Source organism: Mytilus galloprovincialis, chromosome 4 (assembly GCF_965363235.1).
Source record: "Mytilus galloprovincialis chromosome 4, xbMytGall1.hap1.1, whole genome shotgun sequence".
In the NCBI taxonomy this organism is placed as follows: domain Eukaryota; kingdom Metazoa; phylum Mollusca; class Bivalvia; order Mytilida; family Mytilidae; genus Mytilus; species Mytilus galloprovincialis.
Window position 1 is genome coordinate 1,887,996 of NC_134841.1, and position 19,708 is coordinate 1,907,703.

The following is a 19,708-nucleotide window of genomic DNA, read 5'->3' on the forward strand; positions in this document are numbered from 1 at the left end:
TATTGACTTCATATATTGAATGATTTAAGAAATACATAAATATTGTGTTGATTCTTAAATATATGATTTCGTTCTTCTCTTCATATAAATAAAAAAAGAATAACCATTCCTTTGGTATTAAACGTTTTTGTTGAAATAAACAATTAAATGTGAACTTTACTGTTAAGATTTTGATTAAAAATAAACAATTAACATGACAAGAAATTGTACTACATCTAAATGAAATTTGGCTGCAAGTTAGCTGGTATTGAACTTGTTGGTTTGACATTTAATTTACTTTCCTTAATATAATGGGGGAAACAATATGCCCCAATATGTTAAAATCTTCATTTTTTCTGATTCCACCCAAATAAGATAAGCAGTGCATTAAAAAAATTTCTTCCATGTTTTACTTATACTATTTTGTAGAGACAGTCATTAGGTCCTATTGTATCCAGTCTGCCACAGCTAACAAAGGAGTATGATACCTTAGCTCACGCACTGGATACCACACGACATCAGATACCAACTAAAGGAGTGTATATCCCTGACGATGAAGACCAGTACCAAAGTATGTTGATATACTCAGTTTAAGTTTACTACATCTGATTCCTATAATGCATTAGAAGTTAAACAAACAAACAACCAATCATCTTTTGCTGTACAAAAGAAGCCTCCTATATCTCTTTTTTGTAAATTATTGGATCAATAAATGTACTGTAAATTTTGATTTTATATGCATATTTATAAATGCAGATCTTTGACAACTTACAAAAGTGCATGTAAGCTACAAAAATAGTTTTGGGAAACAGCTTTTTAACAAATCATAAAATAATTCATGTTGTTTTCAAAGATTTTAGCAATTATAAATTTTCTTTAAAGTTTTAACTTTTTAAACGACTGCAAAAAAAAATTATGATTACATTGGTATCACATTGTCATTGTCCGAGACAGTTGGTTTCCGGACAATAGCTTTAGTATGAATTATTAGAAATCCATGAAATTTATACACCAGGTTTATAACCTCAAAAGGAAGCTATGGATTGAATTTGGGGGTTATGGTCCAAACAGTTTAGGAATTAGGGGCCCAAAAAGGTGCCGAAATAAGTATTTTAGTAGTTTCCAGACTATAACTTGTGTTTAAGTGTATGAATCTCTGAAATTACACCACAAGTTTCCATACCACAAAGGGATGGTAAGGATTGACTGGGGAGTTATGCCTCAAACCATTTAGGAATTGGGGACAAATAAGAAATTGTAGGAGGGGACAATTTTTTCTCCTTTCAGATTTCAGAAATTATAAAAAAAAAAAGGGGGGGAGGGTGTCAATTTGCAACAGCATAGTGTATTACACAAAAGCTAAAAATTGAATATAAATTCAAATCATATAACCATAAGTTCTTTAGACTACAGTTATTCTGTGTCAGAAACCTATTATGTGTCAAATCTTTAATTACAAACCAAGTTCAGACTTGTGTCCATTTTTGCCTCAACTGTTCAGGGTTGGACCTCTGCGGTCGTATCCAGCTGTGCTCAGCGAAGCAATTTGTCAAAAAATAGTGAAGAAATTTCAATTCTGGTATGAAAATATTTTGTAGATGTATTGACCATATTTTATTAACTCTTTTTAGGAGATTTAGAACATTCTTTACTGGAGAGTGAACAGTTGTTGGGCGAGTTGTCTGTGATGATACGTAAAGATCTACCCAGTGTCAGTGCAATGGCTCATGCTTTGTCAACAATGGAGAAAGCTACGGAGAGCCAGGTGGAAGAACTAGTCAGGTAGATATCATAGTCTGTAAACTATATAGCTTTTATGTACAAAACACCTACAGTATTTGTGGCTTAGTATGCACATTTCTACAGATTGGAAAACTATAAAACAACATGAATTTATTGGAGAAAAAAAATCCAGATTGGAATTTGAACTTTTTGTATGGAGTTTGATAATTGGTTTAAATGATATTTTATCATTGGGACAAAGGTATCAAAGAAAAATATTTACCGGTGTAAATAATTCCTCAACATTTCCCAGAAACTTTTTTTTTCTCTAATTTAATATGATGATTGGGAAATTGGGAAAAAAAATTCTTAACAAAGATTCAGGCCAATTGCAGTTTTTGTCTACGATAGAACTCATCTGGAAATCTCAAGTAAACCAGATATGGACTTTTCTGCTATTTAAAGCAATATGCAAGTATAGTTCCACATATTTTAGATTTGTCAAACAGTAATGTTGGCATACAACTTAAAATTGTAATGTGTCTGGGTTAGGATAATAAAGTAGATGTTGATGAGCATTGAGGACCAAATGTTATGTTTATAAAAACATGAGAATTAAATTTGACCATAAAGAAGGGAAGAAATAAAGTACAACTGAAATGTTGTTTGTTATTTCAGGTGTAATGAGATGATTGCAGCCACACAAAGTTTAACAATTCAGGAAACATCGATGAAAATACAGGCAATACAGTCAAAGGAGATTGGGGCTTCATGATGTCCTGATGGAGGAATACAAACTTAGCAATGACAAGTCTGTTAATGCAATCTGATTTAAATGATCCAGTAGACAGTAGACTGCCAGAACTGAGAAAGTAGACATTGGCACTCATGTTAGCAAAGTGACAAAGGAATCTAGATTTTAAACTATTTATTAATGAAGAGTCTGTGATATTATGAACAATCATATAATAGAATTAGATAACCTGTAACTTAGGAATTGTGTTTTCATTATGCCCCATTTATGGGCATTATATTTTCTGGTCTGTGCATCTGTCCGTCCATTCAGGTTAAAGTTTTGGTTCAAGTTTTTGGTTGAGGTAATTTTTTATGAAGTTGAAGTCCGATCCGATCAACTTGACACTTAGTAAACATGTCCCCTATGATATGATCTTTCTAATTTAGATTTTCTCCAATTTTCACGGTCCACTGAACATAGAAAATGATAGTGCAGATGGGGCATTCATGTACTTGGGACACATTCTTGTTTGTGATAAAATTTAGAATGGAAATGGTCAAATGGGGAATATGTCAAAGAGACAACAACCTGACCAGAGCAGATAACAGTTGAAAGCCACCAATGGATCTTTAACACAGCAAGAATATCCCACACTCATGAAAATGGACATCATACTTAACTTGAATACATTTAAATGTACTAGAATTATAATAATAAAGCATGCTTTATTGTCACATTATGTCAACTTCTATAAATTGCTTGGTACAGACAACACATAGGCAAAATGTATATTACAAAATAATGGTCTATTGACATTTGGCAATCATACCACATCCACCAGGCAAAACATATGGTGTCAGAAAAAAAATCATTTGTTATAAGAAAGATTAGAGATCTTCATGAAAATCCTTTTGCTCTCCTGGCCATAAGAGTCAATATGAGCTTTTGTCATATTGGGCATCTTTTATTTGTCCTTTATTTTTTTCTGATGAAAGTGGCAGTATGCGAGACATAGATATTACTATCCAGCATGTAAGTCTGGCAGGTTTCGTCTGATCTTGATTTCATTTCCATGGTTCATTAGTCAATTTTTTTTAATTAGCATACGCAATAGGACAACTATATTTGGTGTATAATGAATTGTGTGTATATGTTGGTCTGACATAATTTATCTGACCATAACCTCATAGTCATACTTGGTGTACACTTGTTTTATTTTGGCTATTAAAAACGAAAAAGATTTGTGTTTTTAAAATGTTGTATTTTATCAGAATATGAACACATGACAAAGTTAAATAATAATTATATGGACTTTCTTTCTAACAATGATCATTCACAATACATCAATCATTTCTCATAAACACTTTCGCTTTCTCTATTTCATCATTCAGATATCGGATTTATACCACTGATATCATTACACAACTATTAGACTCATTCTACTATACATTATTGCAAATGAAACATTTAAATATATTTAAGGTGAAATTACAATGTTTTGTAACCCTAGAAATCTTTTATCAGATATTTGCTTCTTGAATTTTATTTTCAAATGTTGAAATTTTCTGAATTTGATGATATAAAATGAATTTTGAAAGAGGATAGAGGTGTTTTCATATAAAGAAATAGCTGCAAATAATAATTATAGCAGTAATGCCGCAGACTTAGCTCAAAGTAAATAGTTACTCATAAAACCTAAGAAAAATTTGTGAAAATTAAAATACCAATGTAACCTGTCGAAGAAAATACTGCTTAAAATCAGCATTTTCCCTCTACGTTCATAAAATAGGTGCATCCTTTGATGTTATATTGATGCCATAACATTGAAAAGTTGACTAATTCATACATTTTTTTCTTTTTATACATTTACACATTTTAAAACTTCATTTTCTTGGGGCTAATATAAGCCTTATGTTGGCAAAATCATCCCTATTTTACCATAAAATGTTTATTTTCATTTAAAATATCACAACTATAAACTTATTCATCCACAAAGCCTTTAGATTCTACATATTCAAATGCTTTCTTTTTAACATAATCTGCATGCTTATTGTCTCCATGAGATTTTTCAAAGTCTAAATATTTCTTGAAGAAGAATTTCATTTTCTTGGCCGACAGCTTCATGTGTATAACTCTGTCCAGTAAATGTCTGTAAAAGAATGAAAACATAAGTCAATTTATGAAGAAGGGGGGCGGGGGGGGAGTCCTGAGCTGGTAATTAATGGTTGTCGTGTGTTGCTGTATATCATTATTATTTTCTTGTTTATTGTCTTGTACATAAATCAGGACTATAGTCTTCTTATTTGAGTTGTTTTACATTTGCTTTTTTGTGGCCTTTTATAGCATGCTTCGGATACTGATTTTGTTCATTGTTGAAGGATGTACAGTAACCTATAGTTGCTAATGTTCATTGTCATTTGGTAGCTTGTTGCTACTGCTCACCGATGATACCCCCGCCGCAAGTGGATAATGTTAATAGTGTAAAAATATGCAAGTGTTCAGTAAACAGGAAGTTGCCGAGTGATGAATCTGAAAACGCATCACACAGTATAGCTGACTTATATAAACCCTGAAACCAAATTTCAGAAATCCTGGAATTATAGTTCCTGAGAAAAATGCGACGAAATAAAATGGTAAGTGTTCGGTAAACAGGAAGTTGTCGAGTGATGAATCTGAAAACGCATCACACAGTATAGCTGACTTATATCAAGCCTGAAACCAAATTTCAGAAATCCTGGTAGTGTAGTTCCTGAGAAAAATGTGACGAAAAATATTCATGGGACGGACGGACTGACTGACAGACTGACGGACTGACAAAAGGACAGATAGAGGTAAAACAGTAAACCCCCTTTTTTTTCAAAGCGGGGGTATAATAAGTAAAATAACAATTAGATACATACCTTACAGCCTCTATATCAGCAGTTTTAATGACCATATCTACATACACTGACCACAGATCTGTACGTTTGGGATAATTACTTAGAATGTTCTCAAACATTGTTTTCCCTCTTTCAGGTTCTCCATGCTTAAACTCCATCTGTGCAAACTTGGCTATTATTTCTACATCTGTAATCACAATCATAGCTTTATTGTTCTGCTAAGATTCTACATGCAATAAGTTTAATCAATGTCATGCAAAGTGCAACCAACTAGCTACATAGTCAACCAGATGCTCCGCAGGGCGTAGCTTTATACGACCGCAGAGGTTGAACCCTGAACGGTTGGGGCAAGTATGGACACAACATTCAAGCTGGATTCAGCTCTAAATTTGGATTGTGATTAAATAGTTGACACAGCATAGGTTTCTGACACAAAATGAATGTGTTCTAATGAACTTAAAATTTTTGTTTTCTCTTAGAGCAATTCACTATGCTGTTGAATATTAATCCTCTCAAAAAAATGTTTGAAGAAATTTTCTTTTTTATTTATGAAATTTCAAATGAGAAAAATTGAACCCAATTTTTTTAATCACATCCCCCTTTCCCTTATTCCAAAACTAATCTCAATTAAAATTTCTAATGGAGTTTGCAACAATAACTACTCATTTAAATACATCCTAAAATATTAAGATGTAAAAAAACTGCTTGTTATCACTGAATGGTAGACCAATTTGAAAACAGGACCAAAAATGAAGAATCTACATACACAGTTAGATTTGGTATATCAAAGAACCCCATTTATTCAATTTTTGATGAAATCAAACAAAGTTTAATTTTGGACCCCGATTTGGACCAACTTGAAAACTGGGCCAATAATCAAGAATCTAAGTACATTTTTAGATTCAGTATATCAAAGAACCTAACTGATTCATTTTTTGTCAAAATCAAACTAAGTTTAATTTTGGACCCTTTGGACCTTATTGTAGACCAATTTGAAAACGGGACCAAAAGTTAAGAATCTACATACACAGTCATGACAGTTAGATTCGGCATATCAAAGAACCCCAATTATTCAATTTTGATGAAATCAAACAAAGTTTAATTTTGGACCCTTTGGGCCCCTTATTATGTTGGGACCAAAACTCCCAAAATCAATACCAACCTTTCTTTTATGGTCATAAACCTTGTGTTTAAATTTCATAGATTTCTATTTACTTATACTAACGTTATGGTGCGAAAACCAAGAAAAATGCTTATTTGGGTCCCTTTTTGGCCCCTAATTCCTAAACTGTTGGGACCTAAACTCCCAAAATCAATACCAACCTTCCTTTTGTAGTCATTAACATTGTGTTTAAATTTCATTGATTTCTATTTACTTAAACTAAAGTTATTGTGCGAAAACCAAGAATAATGCTTATTTGGGCCCTTTTTTGGCCCCTAATTCCTAAACTGTTGAAACCAAAACTCCCAAAATCAATCCCAACCGTTCTTTTGTGGTCATTAACCTTGTGTCAAAATTTCATAGATTTCTATTAACTTAAACTAAAGTTATAGTGCGAAAACCAAGAAAATGCTTATTTGGGCCCTTTTTGGCCCCTAATTCCTAAAATGTTGGGACCAAAACTCCCAAAATCAATACCAACCTTCCTTTTGTGGTCATAAACCTTGTGTTAAAATTTCATAGATTTCCATTCACTTTTACTAAAGTTAGAGTGCGAAAACTAAAAGTATTCGGACGACGACGACGACGACGCCAACGTGATAGCAATATACGACGAAAATTTTTTCAAATTTTGCGGTCGTATAAAAAGTGCCATACTTTATTGTTGGTAAAACAAAATTCAAAAGTACAGTCAAATAAGAAGTGACTGGCAGAATGTGATGAAAATTACTTACACAGAATAGTTAATAAGACCATTGCTTACACAGAATAGTTGATAAGACCATTGCTTACACAGAATAGTTGATAAGACCATTGCTTACACAGAATAGTTAATAAGACCATTGCTTACACAGAATAGTTCTTACACAGAACAGTTGATAAGACCATTGCTTACACAGACTAGTTGATAAGACCATTGCTTACACAGACTAGTTGATAAGACCATTGCTTACACAGACTAGTTGATAAGACCATTGCTTACACAGACTAGTTGATAAGACCATTGCTTACACAGACTAGTTGATAAGACCATTGCTTACACAGACTAGTTGATAAGACCATTGCTTACACAGAATAGTTGATAAGACCATTGCTTACACAGAATAGTTAATAAGACCCTTGCTTACACAGAATAGTTAATAAGACCATTGCTTACACAGAATAGTTAATAAGACCATTGCTTACTTAGTAACTTTGATTATTGGTATTGATTTCCCCAATCTTTAATTTCCTTTCTTTTTGTCTGAAACAAAACGTGACCGATTGATAGCATGTCTCAAAAAAATTTCATGAACTTTATTTTCTTATTTAACATAAAGTAAACTTACGATTGTCCTTGCTGAGACTTTTCAGACTTCTTGGCAGGATTTTTCTGGCAGATTCAAATTTGCCATTTTTAAAGTGGAACAATCCAAACCCAATCCAAGGTTCTTTTTTGTATGAGAATTTCCTACACATTATATTGTAAGTGCTTTCTGCATCCTACAAAGCAATTAAACAGAAATATTGAAATTATTATTAAATAATTTGAGATATAATTGATACTAGTTATAGTTTAAAGTTTAATTTCTATTTATCATACAATGGTTTTATTTAATTTTGTTTGTACCAATTTTCGTGGATTGAGAAAAACTTGTATTTTCGTAGAATTTTGATTTCATGGTTTTTCCAATCTCTGCATACAAAACCTATAGAAAATTTGTAAGTTGAACATTTGAATTTTAGCTTGACCTGTACCCAGTAAACCCACGGAAATTGGTTTCCAACAAATAATAATCAATCCCAAGTACTAAGATTTCTCCTTTCAAACCAGCCAAAAAGCTTTCATTATAGCTGAATACTCCTTTCAAACCTGCCAAAAAGCTTTCATTATAGCTGAATACTCCTTTCAAACCACCCAAAAAGCTTTCATTATAGCTGGATACTCCTTTCAAACCAACCAAAAAGCTTTCATTATAGCTGAATACTCCTTTCAAACCTGCCAAAAAGCTTTCATTATAGCTGAATACTCCTTTCAAACCAGCCAAAAAGCTTTCAATATAGCTGGATACTCCTTTCAAAACAACCAAAAAGCTTTCATTATAGCTGAATACTCCTTTCAAACCTGCCAAAAAGCTTTCATTATAGCTGAATACTTCTTTCAAACCAGCCAAAAAGCTTTCAATATAGCTGGATACTCCATTCAAACCAACCAAAAAGCTTTCATTATAGCTGAATACTCCTTTCAAACCTGCCAAAAAGCTTTCAATATAGCTGAATACTCCTTTCAAACCTGCCAAAAAGCTTTCATTATAGCTGAATACTCCTTTCAAACCTGCCAAAAAGCTTTCATTATGCTGAATACTCCTTTCAAACCAGCCAAAAAGCTTTCATTATAGCTAAATACTCCTTTCAAACCAGCCAAAAAGTTTTCATTATAGCTAAATACTCCTTTCAAACCAGCCAAAAAGCTTTCATTATAGCTGAATACTCCTTTCAAACCAGCCAAAAAGCTATTATTATAGCTGAACCTCAGCTGCATTAAACCAGCCAAAAACCTTTCATTATAGCTGAATACTCAGCTGCATTAATTTGTAGCAAATCATTTAATAATAAGGTCAAACAGCAAAATTACTGAATACTGAACATGACAGTATGACTTTTTTTATGCCCCATCTATGGGCATTATGTTTTCTGGTCTGTGCGTCCATTTGTATTTCCGTTCAGTTGTCTGTCACTTCGTCTGTCCTGCTTCAGGTAAAAGTTTTTGGGTGAGGTAATTTTTTATGAAGTTGAAGTCCAAACAACTTGAAACTTAGTACAAATGTTCCCTATGATATGATCTTTCTAATTTTAATGCCAAATTGGAGTTTTTACCTCAATTTCACGGTCCACTGAACATAGAAAATGATAGTGCGAATTGTACTATGGACACATTCTTGTTAATATTTATTTACCTGGAACTTCCCTGCCTTGAAGTATATATTGATGAGATGTTGATAGACAGTTAAAGGTTCATTCTGTTGTAATGCTCTCTCTAGAACATTAGCCAGTTCTTCTGGTGTACCATACATGTTCTCTAAATTCAGGAATGCTACCCAAACATTCAATTTTTCCTGTTCTTCTCTACAAAAAAAAAGAGGAAATATAATGGTTTTCATGTTAGAACAAGATGTGTCAAAGCGACACAAATGGCCCTGTCCTAAAAAATTGAAAAATCTGCAATTTCAATAACACATGTGGACACAAACATGATGGTAGTCTCACATTGACATGTTCATAATTATAAATTAACTGTTAACAAAACTCAGCTCAAAATGTGGAGGCCTATAGAAAAAAAGTGTATAACTGTGATTTTCTACAATTTTCAAAGTTGTAAACCCTTAATTTTGGCAAAAAATTAATGGAGAGGAACAAAACTTAAACTTGATCTGTAACTCATCATGAGTAACTCACATACCAAAAATCAGCCCCATATCTGAAAGCGTTTAGAAAAAAAGTCTGTATAACTGTAATTTTCAACAATTTATCAAAGTCCAAAGCCTGTAATTTCGGCAAAAATTAGCGAAGCGGAACAAAACTTTAACTTGATCTGTATCTCATCATGGTTACCTCACATACCAATAATCGGCCCAATATCTGAAAGCGTTTAGAAACAAAGTCCGTATAACTGTGATTTTCAACAATTTTCAAAGTTGTAAACCCTTTAATTTTTGCAAAAATTAATGGAGAGGAACAAAACTTATCATGATTAACTCACAAACAAAAAAATAGCCCAATATTTGAAGGCGTTTAGAAAAAAACTCCATATAACTGATTTTCAACAATTTATCAAAGCCCAAAGCCTCTAGTTTTAACCTACCTAAAAGAGATGGTTTTGAGAGCTCTTTCTGCCACAGCTCTTGCTTTCTCTATCTCAGCTGTTTCTAAGTGGAATGCCATATACCTCAGCCAGACCATAGAACTATTAGGAGATTGAAGAGCAAGTCGGTCAAAGTCATCTGCTGCACCTGGAGTTATGTCCCCTACTAACTGATGCTGCTCAAACTAAAATCAGATCAAATACTATTTATTTTCAGCCTTTGATTGTTGCAACAGAAAATTTTTAATACAGGTACATCAAACACCATATTTACAAAAACATGCAAAACTTGACATTTTGCAATGTTGAGACAAACAAATCAACTTGTATATTGATGTCTTCAAATTCTGGGATGACATAATTTGTTAACAAAAGACCTAAAAATAATATATGTTGAGAATGAAAAAAAAACATGTAAGTTTTCCACAACTGTTAATCATGTTTATTGTGACCTCTAAATGTTACTGAAACTTTCTAATGGTGATTTCATAACACATTAATGTTTGATTATTTTTTTAAATACAGTACAATTGTTTTACTCTTGTTTGTTGTTAGCAGAGAAATGTTCACTATCTAATGTTCCACTGAGAGGTCAAAGATTTTAAAGACTTATGAAAACAATAACATAATAAGCTATCAGTGTGAAATGTAATAATCTGGTGGATTTAATTATCTTTATTTGATAATAGTAAACCAAAGTTCTCACAACTTTGGTGAATTTCCCTTGACCACAGTATGGAAATGACATCATGACATTTAAGATTGTTTTACCTGAAACAAATTCTTTTCTTCTTCTTTCTGGTCTTTCTGTGTGGGATTTTTCTGTTTGTCTGATTCAACCTTAAGTACAAAAAAAAATATGAGATTTCACTTGATTTAATACTTTTTGTTTGAAGTCATTAAATAGCCATTTGATGGTGCTTAAAAAAGTATTTAGTTGCTTTAGTTAAAACATATTTTAATTATTTTAATTTTTTTAGTTGCTTTGAGTAGGACCAATAATGCAAATGTTGTTCTTAGGTCCATTTAATAAAAAAACCACACAATCACTTATACAGCTATTAGTTACTATTTTAAGGTCATGTTACAAAGAATAAATATACTCAGCAAGAACAACACAAATAACCAAAAAGATAAAAAATATTAAAACAACATCAGATACAATACATATATTCTATTGATAAATACAATGTATATAATATATACCTGAGAGTTTTCATCCTCCTCCTCTTCATCTTCACTATCAGATTGTGTAGATCTGGTAATCACTGGAGATGTGTATTCCTTATCCCAGCACCATCCACTCTTTACTTGAACACATGGTCGATGATTCTGCTAATTTTAAACGAGAGATAAAAGAACTGTAGGAATTATGGTAAAAATAAGTTTATCAGTACTCTTCCAAACCCTTGCTGATCTAAGCCGATGATATAATCCTCATAAAAATTAACAAGTAATTTATTTGTTTGAGTGCTTACAATGTAATTGTTCATATAAATTACAATTAGAGAACAACCAGTGTAAATAATAGATCAGCAATGAACTCAACCAAGACATTGATGATATAAATTTAATAAGGGCTATTCCAGAAAAAAAGTATGGGGAGGGTTGGAAGGCACATTATATTAATAATACATGGGTGAGGGGTATCAGAGCAACTTTTCACACTATAATGCACTATAATTCTCGATTACAATTGTCTGGGTGGCGGGTGCTGACAAAAACTACCTTCCAACCCCCCTTACATTTTTTTCTGGAATAGCCCTAACAAAAAATAACAATCCTAGAAAAATGAAAAGTAGCTGTGAGAGTACTAACAACACAATTTTCTTTTGATAAATGTTCATCAGTACTGATTTTAAAAACTTGTTCAATACATTGCCGATATAATCCTCTGTCATAAATTTTATATTGCCGCCGAATGGTACACTTGACAGCTCTTTATACAAAGAAATTTATGTAGAATTTACAGCCAGTATTTCTATGTCTATGCAACTAGTAGCTCAGGGGATCATAAAAGGAATTACCAACAGATTAATACAGACAAAATATATACTACTCTTTAAGAGAATTTTAATTATGATACTTGTAGTTCTTATGTGAAGAATGAGCCCTGCAGAATGGTTTATTTGGCACTGTCAGTAGCCATCAGTCTGAACTCTTCTATACTACTGTGTAAGTTGTTTATCCCTTTTAGTTTCTTACCTGTGAAGAATAATTATCTTCAATTCCACTGTCAGAGTCACCTGTTCCTTTAAATTTCTTAGAATTAGCTTTTTCTGAGTCTGAAAGTTTTCTTTTACGGTCTAATTTTTTCACTTTAGTCTTTAGCATCTTATTATTTTGAGCCGTGTTTTCTTCTAAAGAATCTCTTCTTTTCCTTTTGAATTTGCCTGGTTTTGGTTCTTCAACACCAGTGTCACTTTTCTTAAGTGAAAGTTCTACTTTTGGAGATTTACTGTAATGAAATCATAAGTATAAGTTAATGTAGGAGTTATACCGGTTAAAACTTTGAAATGGAACTGAAAATAAAATCCAAACATTGACAAACTTTCTGGAAAATTTAGTTACAATATCAGACCTTCCATTTGTTAAATCATAAGTTACAATTTCAGATCTTCCATTTGTTAAATCTTAAGTTACATTTTCAGACCTTCCATTTGTTAAATCATAAGTTACAATTTCAGATCTTCCATTTGTTAAATCTTAAGTTACATTTTCAGATCTTCCATTTGTTAAATCATAAGTTACATTTTCAGATCTTCCATTTGTTAAATCTTAAGTTACAATTTCAGATCTTCCATTTGTTAAATCTTAAGTTACAATTTCAGATCTTCCATTTGTTAAATCTTAAGTTACAATTTCAGATCTTCCATTTGTTAAATCTTAAGTTACAATTTCAGACCTTCCATTTGTTAAATCTTAAGTTACAATTTCAGACCTTCCTCCATTTGTTAAATCTTAAGTTACAATTACAGATCTTCCATTTGTTAAATCCTAAGTTACAATTTCAGATCTTCCATTTGTTAAATCATAAGTTACATTTTCAGATCTTCCATTTGTTAAATCATAAGTTACAATTTCAGATCTTCCATTTGTTAAATCTTAAGTTACAATTTCAGACCTTCCATTTGTTAAATCTTAAGTTACAATTTCAGACCTTCCATTTGTTAAATCTTAAGTTACAATTTCAGACCTTCCATTTGTTAAATCTTAAGTTACAATTTCACCTTCCATTTGTTCAATCATAAGTTACAATTTCAGACCTTCCATTTGTTAAATCATAAGTTACAATTTCAGATCTTCCATTTGTTAAATCATAAGTTACAATTTCAGACCTTCCATTTGTTAAATCATAAGTTACAATTTCAGACCTTCCATTTGTTAAATCTTAAGTTACATTTTCAGACCTTCCATTTGTTAAATCATAAGTTACATTTTCAGACCTTCCATTTGTTAAATCTTAAGTTACAATTTCAGACCCTCCATTTGTTAAATCATAAATTTCAATTTCAGACCTTCCATTTGTTAAATCATAAGTTTCAATTTCAGACCTTCCATTTGTTAAATCATAAGTTACAATTTCAGACCTTCCATTTGTTAAATCTTAAGTTACAATTTCAGATCTTCCATTTGTTAAATCTTAAGTTACAATTTCAGATCTTCCATTTGTTAAATCATAAGTTACAATTTCAGACCTTCCATTTGTTAAATCATAAGTTACAATTTCAGACCTTCCATTTGTTAAATCTTAAGTTACATTTTCAGACCTTCCATTTGTTAAATCTTAAGTTACATTTTCAGACCTTCCATTTGTTAAATCTTAAGTTACAATTTCAGATCTTCCATTTGTTAAATCTTAAGTTACAATGTCAGACCTTCCATTTGTTAAATCTTAAGTTACAATTTCAGATCTTCCATTTGTTAAATCTTAAGTTACAATTTCAGACCTTCCTCCATTTGTTAAATCTTAAGTTACAATTACAGATCTTCCATTTGTTAAATCCTAAGTTACAATTTCAGATCTTCCATTTGTTAAATCATAAGTTACATTTTCAGATCTTCCATTTGTTAAATCATAAGTTACAATTTCAGATCTTCCATTTGTTAAATCTTAAGTTACAATTTCAGACCTTCCATTTGTTAAATCTTAAGTTACAATTTCAGACCTTCCATTTGTTAAATCTTAAGTTACAATTTCATTCAGACCTTCCATTTGTTAAATCTTAAGTTACAATTTCACCTTCCATTTGTTAAATCATAAGTTACAATTTCAGACCTTCCATTTGTTAAATCATAAGTTACAATTTCAGATCTTCCATTTGTTAAATCATAAGTTACAATTTCAGATCTTCCATTTGTTAAATCATAAGTTACATTTTCAGACCTTCCATTTGTTAAATCTTAAGTTACAATTTCAGACCCTCCATTTGTTAAATCATTAATTTCAATTTCAGACCTTCCATTTGTTAAATCTTAAGTTACAATTTCAGATCTTCCATTTGTTAAATCTTAAGTTACAATTTCAGATCTTCCGTTTGTTAAATCTTAAGTTACAATTTCAGACCTTCCTCCATTTGTTAAATCTTAAGTTACAATTACAGATCTTCCATTTGTTAAATCCTAAGTTACAATTTCAGATCTTCCATTTGTTAAATCATAAGTTACATTTTCAGATCTTCCATTTGTTAAATCTTAAGTTACAATTTCAGATCTTCCATTTGTTAAATCTTAAGTTACAATTTCAGACCTTCCATTTGTTAAATATTAAGTTACAATTTCAGACCTTCCATTTGTTAAATCTTAAGTTACAATTTCAGACCTTCCATTTGTTAAATCTTAAGTTACAATTTCACCTTCCATTTGTTAAATCTTGAGTTACAATTTCAGATCTTCCATTTGTTAAATCTTAAGTTACAATTTCAGATCTTCCATTTGTTAAATCATAAGTTACAATTTCAGACCTTCCATTTGTTAAATCATAAGTTACAATTTCAGACCTTCCATTTGTTAAATCTTAAGTTACATTTTCAGACCTTCCATTTGTTAAATCTTAAGTTACAATTTCAGACCTTCCATTTGTTAAATCTTAAGTTACATTTTCAGACCTTCCATTTGTTAAATCTTAAGTTACAATTTCAGACCTTCAATTTGTTAAATCATAAGTTACATTTTCAGATCTTCCATTTGTTAAATCTTAAGTTACAATGTCAGACCTTCCATTTGTTAAATCTTAAGTTACAATTTCAGATCTTCCATTTCTAAATCTTAAGTTACAATTTCAGACCTTCCTCCATTTGTTAAATCTTAAGTTACAATTACAGATCTTCCATTTGTTAAATCCTAAGTTACAATTTCAGATCTTCCATTTGTTAAATCATAAGTTACATTTTCAGATCTTCCATTTGTTAAATCATAAGTTACAATTTCAGATCTTCCATTTGTTAAATCTTAAGTTACAATTTCAGACCTTCCATTTGTTAAATCTTAAGTTACAATTTCAGACCTTCCATTTGTTAAATCTTAAGTTACAATTTCAGACCTTCCATTTGTTAAATCTTAAGTTACAATTTCACCTTCCATTTGTTAAATCATAAGTTACAATTTCAGACCTTCCATTTGTTAAATCATAAGTTACAATTTCAGATCTTCCATTTGTTAAATCATAAGTTACAATTTCAGATCTTCCATTTGTTAAATCATAAGTAACAATTTCATATCTTCCATTTGTTAAATCATAAGTTACATTTTCAGACCTTCCATTTGTTAAATCTTAAGTTACAATTTCAGACCCTCCATTTGTTAAATCATTAATTTCAATTTCAGACCTTCCATTTGTTAAATCATAAGTTTCAATTTCAGACCTTCCATTTGTTAAATCATAAATTACAATTTCAGACCTTCCAATTGTTAAATCTTAAGTTACAATTTCAGATCTTCCATTTGTTAAATCTTAAGTTACAATTTCAGATCTTCCATTTGTTAAATCATAAGTTACAATTTCAGACCTTCCATTTGTTAAATCATAAGTTACAATTTCAGACCTTCCATTTGTTAAATCTTAAGTTACATTTTCAGACCTTCCATTTGTTAAATCTTAAGTTACAATTTCAGACCTTCCATTTGTTAAATCTTAAGTAACATTTTCAGACCTTCCATTTGTTAAATCTTAAGTTACAATTTCAGACCTTCCATTTGTTAAATCATAAGTTACATTTTCAGATCTTCCATTTGTTAAATCTTAAGTTACAATGTCAGACCTTCCATTTGTTAAATCATAAGTTACAATGTCAGACCTTCCATTTGTTAAATCTTAAGTTACAATGTCAGACCTTCCATTTGTTAAATCTTAAGTTACATTTTCAGACCTTCCATTTGTTAAATATTAAGTTACAATTTCAGACCTTCCATTTGTTAAATCTTAAGTTACAATTTCTGATTTGTTAAATCATAAGTTACAATTTCAGACCTTCCATTTGTTAAATCTTAAGTTACAATTTCAGATCTTCCATTTGTTAAATCTTAAATTACAATTTCAGACCTTCCATTTGTTAAATCTTAAGTTACAATTTCAGACCTTCTATTTGTTACCTTTTAAGTTACAATTTCAAACCTAGTATTTATTCAATCTTAATTTAGAATTTCAGACCTACCATTTGTTAAATCTATGATTGTGATTACATAATATATTTTGGAAATCAAGAGAAGTTACATGTAACAATTTTCAACTTAAATATTAAAAGTTGAGCACATAACATATCATAGAACTCCAGATATAAATGTATTTGAGACCACATCTATATAATAAGTAAGTGAATACTTTTAATGTAAATTTCTATAAAATGTATTATTTACCTTAAAACTTTGACTGTAACAGCCTTTCCGACTGGTATTGTTGTAAGATCTTGTACACTATGATCTGATACATGTGACTTAGAGATTGTTCCTGATACTCTTCCCTGATTGGCTAAACTAATATACAGAAAATATACATCAAGTATCAAGATAAGCTACTTGAATTGAGTAAATTAAAGTTATTTGGTCCACACAAATTTACATTTGCATAAAGTTAAAGTTACAAAAACCACCTCAATTGACCACCTTTTGAGAAATTTAAGTTATACGGATCATAAAATTTCTGTTCTGTGTAAAATTAAGTCACTAATATCACATAACTTTTTGAGTAAATCTAAGTAACTTATTATTGGCTTGTGTTTGTATCTCCCCCCTCCCCCTAAATACACATGATAAACATACCTGACCAGCAGCTGTGTTTTTGTACTCTGTACTACATAACCTCGTAATATTTGTCCTTTCTTTACAGAACTTCGTACTGGGTCTACTATCTTTTTAGTTTTGACTTTCCTGAAAAAACGTAAATGTCAACAATAATAGTTGTCTAACATTACATACTGGTAAAACCTAAGTGGGGCATAATGAAAATAAAAGGTTTCAGCATAGTAATTACCAGAATACTAATTAGTATAACTATGTTATGGGCTATACATCAATGAGATGGCGATCAATCCAAACAGCAAATAAAACCCGTACAAATGTCAATTTGCTGTGGATTTATTTTTATTTGGTTGGTACCAGTTTTGGTAGATTGAGGAAAAGTGGTATTAGTGTTCATGGTTTTGCCAAAGTCTGCATACAAGAAAAAAATTTGTACTTTGTCCAACATTTAGATTCAAGGTTGCCCTATACCTATGTAATCCAAGAAATAAGTAGCACCTATTATATCAGAAACATTGATATCCCTTACCTGGACTTCCTATAGGACAAGTTGTATTGATCATCTTTCCCAGTATCTATAACAGTACATTATATCAGAAACATTGATATCCCTTACCTGGACTTCCTATAGGACAAGTTGTATTGATCATCTTTCCCAGTATCTATAACAGTACATTATATCAGAAACATTTTATTCCTTACCTGGACTTCCTATAGGACAAGTTGTATTGATGATCTTTCCCAGTATCTATAACAGTACATTATATCAGAAACATTTTATTCCTTACCTGGACTTCCTATAGGACAAGTTGTATTGATGATCTTTCCCAGTATCTATAACAGTACATTATATCAGAAACATTTTATTCCTTACCTGGACTTCCTATAGGACAAGTTGTATTGATGATCTTTCCCAGTATCTATAACAGTACATTATATCAGAAACATTGAATGATGTTATTCCTTACCTGGACTTCCTATAGGACAAGTTGTATTGATGATCTTTCCCAGTATCTATAACAGTACATTATATCAGAAACATTTTATTCCTTACCTGGACTTCCTATAGGACAAGTTGTATTGATGATCTTTCCCAGTATCTATAACAGTACATTATATCAGAAACATTTTATTCCTTACCTGGACTTCCTATAGGACAAGTTGTATTGATGATCTTTCCCAGTATCTATAACAGTACATTATATCAGAAACATTTTATTCCTTACCTGGACTTCCTATAGGACAAGTTGTATTGATGATCTTTCCCAGTATCTATAACAGTACATTATATCAGAAACATTTTATTCCTTACCTGGACTTCCTATAGGACAAGTTGTATTGATGATCTTTCCCAGTATCTATAACAGTACATTATATCAGAAACATTTTATTCCTTACCTGGACTTCCTATAGGACAAGTTGTATTGATGATCTTTCCCAGTATCTATAACAGTACATTATATCAGAAACATTGAATGATTTTATTCCTTACCTGGACTTCCTATAGGACAAGTTGTATTGATGATCTTTCCCAGTATCTATAACAGTACATTATATCAGAAACATTTTATTCCTTACCTGGACTTCCTATAGGACAAGTTGTATTGATGATCTTTCCCAGTATCTATAACAGTACATTATATCAGAAACATTTTATTCCTTACCTGGACTTCCTATAGGACAAGTTGTATTGATCATCTTTCCCAGTATCTATAACAGTACAGTCTATGTATTGTCCCACATAGAAGTCTGAGGTCGGATCATCTTTGTACTCATCATATATCTCTGTTAGTTCTACAACACCTTTAATACCACCAGGAAGATGTACAAGTAATCCTGTCTCATCCTTATTGGAGGTTATCACACATTTATGTACACTTCCACTTGTCAAACTTTTTGAGGCATTCTCTGTAAACAGAAATTATTTGTTATATTTCTTTGTCATGCTGCAGAGTAGTCTAGAAATAAAAGAGGGACGAAAGATACCAGAGGGACAGTCAAACTCATAAATTGAAAATAAACTGACAATGCCATGGCTAAAAATGAAAAGACAAACAGACAAACAATATTACACGACACAACATAGAAAACTAAAGAATGAGCAACCTGAACCCCACCAAAACTAGGGGCGATCTAAGGTGCTCCGAAAGGGT

General features: G+C 31.3%; 2 protein-coding genes across 3 annotated transcripts in view; one reads left to right on the plus strand and one right to left on the minus strand.

The window, feature by feature from the left end:
• LOC143071102 (uncharacterized) overlaps positions 1-2,694 on the plus strand; it is a 33,522-nt gene extending 30,828 nt beyond the window's left edge. For both annotated transcript variants that reach the window (XM_076245195.1, XM_076245196.1), the window contains 3 exons: positions 409-550; positions 1,611-1,761; positions 2,380-2,694. In XM_076245195.1, the coding sequence (XP_076101310.1) occupies positions 409-550; positions 1,611-1,761; positions 2,380-2,476 (390 nt within the window). In that variant the 3' untranslated portion in view covers positions 2,477-2,694. The remainder of the gene's footprint in view (positions 1-408; positions 551-1,610; positions 1,762-2,379) is intronic.
• A 992-nt stretch (positions 2,695-3,686) lies between these two features.
• LOC143070946 (protein RRP5 homolog) overlaps positions 3,687-19,708 on the minus strand; it is a 53,799-nt gene continuing 37,777 nt past the window's right edge. The window contains exons 33-43 of the mRNA XM_076245048.1: positions 19,220-19,463; positions 17,577-17,684; positions 17,175-17,291; positions 12,525-12,777; positions 11,526-11,654; positions 11,091-11,159; positions 10,320-10,504; positions 9,415-9,583; positions 7,807-7,960; positions 5,338-5,503; positions 3,687-4,586 (exon numbers count right to left, since the gene is read on the minus strand). Of these exons, the coding sequence (XP_076101163.1) occupies positions 4,418-4,586; positions 5,338-5,503; positions 7,807-7,960; positions 9,415-9,583; positions 10,320-10,504; positions 11,091-11,159; positions 11,526-11,654; positions 12,525-12,777; positions 17,175-17,291; positions 17,577-17,684; positions 19,220-19,463 (1,763 nt within the window). The 3' untranslated portion in view covers positions 3,687-4,417. The remainder of the gene's footprint in view (positions 4,587-5,337; positions 5,504-7,806; positions 7,961-9,414; positions 9,584-10,319; positions 10,505-11,090; positions 11,160-11,525; positions 11,655-12,524; positions 12,778-17,174; positions 17,292-17,576; positions 17,685-19,219; positions 19,464-19,708) is intronic.